Raw genomic sequence first — 8,821 nt, forward strand, 5'->3', positions numbered from 1 at the left:
AGTTACTGCAGTTACATCAGATCAGTGCAGGTGTTTTTGTAAAGCGCTTCAGTATCTCTGTATCACTGTGTTCTCTCACTGCACAGAAATATACAGCGCTGTCCTCTGGATCCAGATCCTTTACAGTTAAAGATCCATTTGCAGCAATTTTCTTAACAACAGAAAATGTATTTTTATCAACAGAACCAAACTCTGGTTCACTACCGGTTGTGGAGAACACGATGAGCTCCATACTCTCTCCATGGCGCTGTCTGTACCAGTACATCTGATAATAGCTAACACCTTTATTATGACTGCACTTAATTTAAGCAGATTGTCCTCTCTGATGCCAGGCGACCACAGGGTTTTGGGTGACTCCATTGTCTTCTGCTAAAACTAAAGGAAAATAAAAGTTAATATTTTAAAGATAATTTACACATTAAATTAACTACACAAGTCGATATCACTTTATAGATGGAATTACCTGGAGTCCAGAGAAGCAAGAAAGACAGAATGATAATAACACGAATCATATTGATGCATACTAATGGCAAGAGAGATGATGCTTACTGTAGACATCTGTGAAAGAATCCTACTGAGGATCAGATGAGAAAATGATCAGATGATCAGGAGGAAATGACATCAGAAGGATTTCAACTCCTCCTTCCATGTGCTGCACTCTGAATGAATTAAAGGTCTCAGTTTGCATTTTCAAATGATCCTTTATAATGTTAACACCTTGATTCGCAATAAGGTCTTTAAAAAATCTAAGTGTTTTTGATTGTTTGTTTATTTTTTTGTTTTCATTTGGGCAAATACAGCAGAATTACTCCATAGGAAGTCTTCACCAAACACTTAAACACTTGTTGCAGGTGTATAAACAGTTGTGTATGTTCTATGTGTGCAGATGTTTAGAAACCTGAGACAGTGTTTTTGTACAGGGATGAGGGGAAAATGAGACACTGTGTCTCCGTACTGCACAGAAATAAACTGCACTGTCATTCGGCTGAAGATTTTTGATGGTCAGTTTCCCTTGATTGCGTGCATCTCCATTTAAATCAATTTTGGCTTTTATGGAATCTTCAGGATATGGGTGGTTTAAATGCATATATCCAAGAAACTCTAAGGGATTGCTGTCAGATTGTTTATACCACAGCATGACCTCATGCAGTTCTATAGAGTGAGAGCAGTTAAGCTCCGTAGAGTTCCGTACAGTCCTGATGAGGTCAGGGGGTGTCTGGTCAACATCGTTGGCAGCAGCAGACCATCCTATAGGAAAACAACAAGAAGTGCCATATATACTGTATGAACTTTACACGGCCACAGATTATAAAGAGTAGTTTAAACATTTATTATGAAAGTGTTGCAATACCTGTATGGAAGATCAAAGATGCAGTAAAAGTGATAATGATGATGATCATCTCGGTTCTGCATCAGAATCATTAGCAGCAACTAAATCCTCTCTTAGTCTCTTATTGTACTGATGCTATTGTTAAAGATGTGAAACGCCCCCTTATGAGTAACAAACAAATGGCATCAAAGCAATGTTGACATAAGTTCTATTTCTTTAAATGATCCTACAAGCCCTTTACTAAACCAGCAGTTCAGTATTACACAGCAGTGTCTTTTACTTTTGCTTATTTAAATGAACTATACCTTTTTTTTTTTATTTGTGCACCTGAGCATTAATCATCTTTAGGTCATCTTTTTATTGCCACTGCACTGGCATTAAGGGTCAAAACCTAAAAAGTTGTGACATATGCTGAGCTCCTCTGATCATATAGACTTGATATGTTACTCAGATTTTCCTGACTTTAAGCACCTCCAGGGTTGATGGTTCGATTCCTGCCTCTTGTCTGTGTGCTTGGAGTTTGCATGTCCTCCCCGTGCTTGGTGGGCTTCCTCCACTAACTGTACTCTGGTTTCCTTCCATAGTTCATGCAAAGACATAGCCTATAATTGGCATTTCTACATACCCCAAAGTGCGTGACTGAGTGTTTGTGCTTGTGCTGAACTGCCACCTGGTCCAGGACGTACCCCACCTCATGCCCCGAGTCCCCTGGGATGGGCTCTGGTCTTATCATTTCATGTCTGCTCAACCTTAAGTTGTTTTATTTCATTTATACCTTCCTGCCAAATAGCGGAAAACATATTTAAGAGCAGTTATAGACATTATAATGATGAAGCATGCTTGATAAGCTTATTGTGAAAATAAGGACACATTAATGCAATGATTTACATACCATAGATGTATGAATAATAATAATAAAAAAAGTTCCCCCATGTGTTGGATTGAAAACATTATACACTTTATTTCATAGATGAGAGCTCCCTCTGTCAGTTTTATTAGTTACTGCAGTTACATCAGTGCAGGTGTTTTTGTAAAGCGCTTCAGTATCTCTGTATCACTGTGTTCTCTCACTGCACAGAAATATACAGCACTGTCCCCTGTGTCCAGATCCTTCACAGTTAAAGATCCATTTGTAGCAATTTTCTTAACAACAGAAAATTTATTTTTATCAACAGAACCAAAATCTGGTTCACTACTGGCTGTGGAGAACACGATGAGCTCCATACTCTCTCCTTGGCGCTGTCTGTACCAGTACATCTGATAATAGCTAACACCTTTATTATGACTGCACTTCATTTCAGCAGATTCTCCTCTCTGATGCCAGGCGACCACAGGGCTTTGGGTGACTCCATTGTCTTCTGCTAAAACTAAAGGACAGTAAAGAGGTTGAAAAGACTATTTAAATGAAAGGTGCTTTGATTGAAGTTAAACCTATTACAAGTTTATATTAGTTCATAGACAGCAGTACCTGAAGTCCAGCGGAGCAGGAAATGCAGGATGATAAAAACACTAAACATCTTAATTCATAATAGTTGCAAAAGATAATATAAGGAGCACACACTGCTGTAAAAGCATTCTGCTAAAGATCAGATGGAGGAAATGACAACAAAACCATTTCAGCTCCGCCCTTTACATGCCTTATTCTGATAAACCTAAGTGCTAAGATTACACCTTCCTTTCAAATAGGAATTAAATTCTTAAACTTGGATTTAGTTGCTGCAGGTGTACAAACATCTGTTTATATTATTTTTATGCACCGGCTTATGAAACATGTGTTTGTGTATGGAGAGCAAGAGAGTTGGGACGCTGTGTCTTTATTGATGCACAGAAATAAAATGCATTGCCATTTTACTGCATTTTTAACAATAAGGTTGATTTTAGTCAAGTAAAGTTTAAATAAGCGACGTTTTATTCGAATCAATTAAAAAAAAACTTTATTTATCCCCACAGGGCAATTTAACGCATGCGGAGTAGTTAAAAAGAAAAAACAAAAAGATCAGTGCAAATACCAAATAAAATAGCATAAATACAATACAACTGTTGAAATGATGATGAATAGAATTAGTCTGTTAGTACAAAAAGCTTTGAGTAAACATCTGAATAAAATATATGTAAAAATAAACATCTCAAATTCAAATTTTATTTCTCACAAACGTAGTCATACATTGTATGATATGAAGTGAAAGGCTTGTACGACTGCTGATAACCTAAAATTTCTAAAAGAAAGATTTTGTATAAAATAAGAGAAATAGAGAGTATCACAAATTAGAAATATAGAAAAATATGGTGTACATTCTGTATAAAATATCTGAAAAAGAAAACATCTGTATAAAATAGATGTAAATAAATATAAACCGTATGAACTAGAAGTAAAATAGGTACTGCTTAATAGCCAAAACAAAAAGAGAAGAAGAAGAAAGTAGAAGAAGGGGAAATAAATGGATGCATATATTAATAAACTAAAAAGATTTTTATTGTCATTTCAACACCATACAGTAAGTAAGGTACATGATTAAATAAACCAGGACCATGGTTAAAACAACACTAAATTACACAGGTTTATAAAAAATAGTACTGAAACCGGAAATTTTAAATAAAATGCATGAGTGTGAGTGTGTGCAAACAGTGCAGACAATACACAATACAATTTGCAAGACAGTGATGTGACCAGTACAAAGTTATAATCTTAATCAATGTGCAAAAAAACTATTGCAATATAATCACTTTTACTCACTCATGGTCTATACCGCTATACGGCGATTTGGGAACACCATCGGTCTAATCTGCAGGTCTTTGGACTTTGGGAGGAAACCGGAGTATCCGGAGGAAACCCACCAAGCACAGGTAGAACATGCAAACTCCATGCACACAGAGACAGGAATCGAACCTGGACCCTGGAGGTGCAAGGTGCTAACCACTACACAACCATGCCGCCTAGCAATATAATAATATATAAGCAATATAATATAATAATAATAATGATACATTTAGTGGATGTAAACATAATGTGTCAGTCAATAAAGTAGAGTTTTTTGTGTTTTGAAGCCAGTTCGTGAGAGATAGAGAGAGAGAGAGAGAGAGAGAGAGAGAGAGAGAGATGCAAAAAAATAGCAAACAGACTGAATTGGAATGTGTTTAGTGTGTGTGTGTGTGTGTGTGTGTGTGTGTGTGTGTGTGCCAGTCTCCTTGGATATTGAGTCTGATGACTTGTGAAAAGACTACAAGTTGCACAGGCTGACTGTATGGGCCTGTAAAGAGTTTGTAAAGAGTTTAGATGAGGAGTGTTTGTGGTTGTCAATAACGCTGGTGGTTTTGTGGATCCAGCGTGTGGTTTAAATGTACTGTGATCTTTATACTATGATAAGGAACTGTTATCAAAAACTTAATGGAAAATAAAAATGGTAGGGGAAGGAGGCTGATATTTTAGTATAAACTACAAAAGTATAGGTTTTTTTTGATGCCACGACTCATGAAAACACAATTAAAAACACAATCAAAGCATGAGTGCGCTATATTTTTCTTAAAAATAAACCCATACTATTATAAATACTAAATTGTATAGTTACATTCATAATTTCCTAAATGAAGAGCTTTAGCTGCCGTTACAGCTGTAAGAACGGAGAGAACTGTATGTGTGAGATCTCTCCTAAGATAAGTGTTTTTGTACAGGGAGGAGGGGACACTGACACACTGTGAACTTGTACTGCACAGAAATAAACCGTGCTGTCTTTCACTATCAGATTATTAACAGTAAGTGTGGCGTTACTGTTTCTCTCTTCATCCAGGTTTATTTTGGCTTCCGGCTCCGAATAGGTGTATTTGATGTTTTGATATCCAAGGTAAATTAAATTCCTGTCGCCAGACTGTTTGTACCAAAGTATCTGCTCGAAGTTCTTGACAGAATAGGAACAGTGGAGTTGAGCTGATTCTTTGGGATTTTTAATTATGTCAAAAGGAGATTGTTCAACTCCATGATGATCAGCTAGAAGACCTAAAGAGGGCACAGAGAAGTACATTAAATATAAGTTCAAGAAAGTCTGGCTCTTTTGGAGCAAATTATGATGAAATGTCTCAAGACTTATTAGAATTGGCACATTATGGTTTGCAATGTCAACACTGCTGTCAGTTAAGGTCTTATGGAAAATGTATTGATGCTTTCTTGACAAATTTTGAAATGAATAAATAATAGACTGAAATAATAAGAAATTGCTGTAGACACTTACCAGACAGCATGGATTGAAACAAAGCAAGCAGAAGCATTGTGCTAAATGGTTTCCTGACATTGACGGAGAGAAAGCAATCACTTGCCTAAAAAAATACAGATGACAGGAAGTGACATCACCCATTGATATATCTGTCGCCTGTGTATTTTGGTCATGAGTCCTTTTGTGCGCTACATCTAACAGGTGTTTGGTATGTTTCTGTTGTGGTGATGGTGGTGGTGCAGTTCTTGTTCAGGTTTAAGATGACTTTGTCACGCTGTGCATCCTGTTTTGCGCAGAAGTAGACGGCGCTGTCTGAGCTCTGCAGCTCCTTCACTGTTAGTTCCAGAGAGCTGCCGATTTTTCTGGCAGAAACTCTCTGCTTAAATTTCTCTTCTATTGTTTCTATGGTAACATAATAGAACACGATGAGCTCCAGGGATTCAGACGGTCTCTTTCTGAACCAGTACATGCCGTTATAGGTGGTACCGATCTGAGTACATTGAAGAGTCGCATTCTGACCCTCATAAGCTGAAAGATCTACAGGAGACTGTTTTACACTGAAGCCTGAAAAAAAGAATTGTTAGAACAATAGTTAGTAGAATCCTTGTTTCACTTTCTAAACTATTTTAGTAATGTCCAGATGAACTGATACAAAACCCTTTACAATTAAACACAGACTTTATACTTTTCTTACTTAAAAAAAAAAGTAAAACCTTTTTTTATTTTTTCAATTAATATTAAATGAAAGAAAAAAATATTTGTATGTGCCTACCTGATGGTAAAAACATAACTAATAGTATAATAGCAGTCATTGTTATCTTTGAGAGACTGCACACCAAAAAGCTATGAACAGCAGCTTTGGTGACTTTAGACAGCAGCTTTTCTCTTCTGCCCCACCTCTCTGTCTTCATATGAAATTTGGTAGATTTTGATAACATACATTGAAGTTCACTATACTTTGGGAAAACAGAACCTTTACAACTGGATATAAAAAGTGTAAAACTTTCTATCTTTAATTTCCAAACATCTTGTTCTTCAATTCATGCATGGTTTTATTGGCATTTTATCTCAATCACAGTGTAATAAGCATACAGTATAATACACAGCAAAATTTCCAGTGTTGACTTTACACACAGAATGATGTGTTTTTATACTGTATGTCTCCCGGTTAACTAACATGAACTCTAATGGTGTTTAATCAGTAAATGGGAATTTTACTGTATAGTGTGGAGTTTGGATTTATTAAATGCTTTGTGATTTATTCTATTGTAAAAACTGCTATAACAAATAAATGTAAACATTACTACTTTATGTACAATATCAGAAATGCAAATGGTTATTTTTTTCCTGCATGTTTTATACTATATGTTGCTAACATGCATTTTGGTGAGAATAAATAAAACCAAGGAGACCAGTGCGGCCTAAACCATGTGAAACTCATATAAGTAATTCATTATATTATGAAACTGTTAGGGTTGAGACTAATGCCATTCTCTACAAGTCTCATTAAATGGAAATGAACAAAAATGCTTAGACTCTGTGGTCTTATGGTATTATTTCAACTATATTTTTTCTGCATGTGATTTTAGTTTTTGAAAGATATCATCTTGGTCAATTCTATATACTTCGAATATCTTCTCCAAAAGAATTTTGAAAAAATATATAATAAAATATTTATACCTGATATGATTCATGGATATAAACTTAAGTCTACATTAAGGACACAACAGCATTAGACCTAATAAACACGGAATGCAGGGAGTTCACATACAGTGATTATAAACTTAACATAAGTTTGTGTGCTTCAGTTCACAGGTGCAGTTCTTGTTCAGGTTTAAAATGACTTTGTCACGCTGTGCATCCTGTTTTGCGCAGAAGTAGACGGCGCTGTCTGAGCTCTGCAGCTCCTTCACTGTTAGTTCCAGAGAGCTGCCGATTCTTCTGGCAGAAACTTTCTCCTTAAACTTCTCTTCTAGTGTCTCAGAGCTAACATAATAGAACACGATGAGCTCCAGGGATTCAGACGGTCTCTTTCTGAACCAGTACATGCTGTTATAGGTGGTACCGATCTGAGTACACTGAAGAGTCGCATTCTGACCCTCATAAGCTGAAAGATCTACAGGAGACTGTTTTACACTGAAGCCTGAAAACAATGTTTTAGAACAGTAGTCAGTAAAATGCTTGTTTTACTGTTTAAAGTATTTCAGAAACCCTTTATAATTGAACAGATATTTTAGTTTGGTTACTTTTGATAATGGTAACGCCCAAGTAAACAAGTGTAAAGAAAATTAATTCTACAATTATTATTATTTTTTTTTTAAGAAATAAAGACAATGTTTGCATGTGCTTACCAGCAGGTAAAAACAAAATTAATAGTATAATAGCAGTCATTGTTATCTTTTCCCTGTAAACTGCACACAAAACGCTATAGACAGCAGCTTTGGTGACATTAGACAGCAGCTTTACCCTCCTGCCCCACCTCTCTGTCTTTGCCTTGATCTGAAATGTGTTAGTTTTTGGCACTATATTTAGAGGTACACTACGCGCTGGAACTTCACAACTGGATGTAAAAATTTAAAAACTATTGTTCTTTCTACCTAAAATTCACAGACCCATAGCCCTTCAATTTTTTCATGATTTTATTGCCATGCTATCTCATAGTATTAGGATAAGCATATAGAATACAACACAGCAGAATTCCCAGTGTTGAATTTACACACATAATTATATGTTTTTATAGTGTACAGAGCCAGTTTGACTAATATGAACTATGAAAGTGTTAAATAAACACTTAGGATTTTAATGTGTAGTGTGGTCTTGGAATTCATTAAATTGCTTTGTGACTTAATTCATCATTACTATATAGTACCATAGACTTGGACTATAAGGTCTGATTAAATGGAGATGGCATATAAACTCTTTTTTTAGTCTTATTCATGTTGTTATATTGTCACTTTGTTTAATTTTTTTCTTCGAAAATCACCTTGGTCAATTCTACATACTTCTACAATTTTCTCCAAAAGCATTTTGGGTGAAAATATATAGTGAAATGTTTACTACTGAAGAAATAATGCACCTGTTTTGTGCATATTAACTTAATCACTGCTGAACTTACAATAGTATTTAAAATATAATAGCAATAAACACAGAATGCAGGAAATTCGCTTAAATATAAACTTAGACTTTTACTCTGCAGGTAATTTATTTCTACATTGACAAATGTTCTGTATATGTACTTTCATCTTTTGTTTATTTATTTATTTATTAAGATTTGTCATGATAGGAT

At 35.4% G+C, this 8,821-nt stretch overlaps 2 gene segments (V, D, J or C); both read right to left on the bottom strand.

Moving 5' to 3' along the window:
- Nucleotides 1–5,704: 5,704 nt before the first annotated feature.
- Nucleotides 5,705–6,410, bottom strand: LOC128535695 (immunoglobulin kappa variable 3-15-like). The segment is given in 2 exon segments: nucleotides 5,705–6,099; nucleotides 6,308–6,410. Coding segments are annotated over 2 exon segments (435 nt in total).
- A 909-nt stretch (nucleotides 6,411–7,319) lies between these two features.
- Nucleotides 7,320–8,060, bottom strand: LOC128535696 (immunoglobulin kappa variable 3-15-like). The segment is given in 2 exon segments: nucleotides 7,320–7,678; nucleotides 7,887–8,060. Coding segments are annotated over 2 exon segments (399 nt in total).
- Between the last annotated feature and the right edge of the window lie 761 nt (nucleotides 8,061–8,821).

This window comes from Clarias gariepinus, chromosome 13 (assembly GCF_024256425.1).
Source record: "Clarias gariepinus isolate MV-2021 ecotype Netherlands chromosome 13, CGAR_prim_01v2, whole genome shotgun sequence".
In the NCBI taxonomy this organism is placed as follows: Eukaryota; Metazoa; Chordata; class Actinopteri; order Siluriformes; family Clariidae; genus Clarias; species Clarias gariepinus.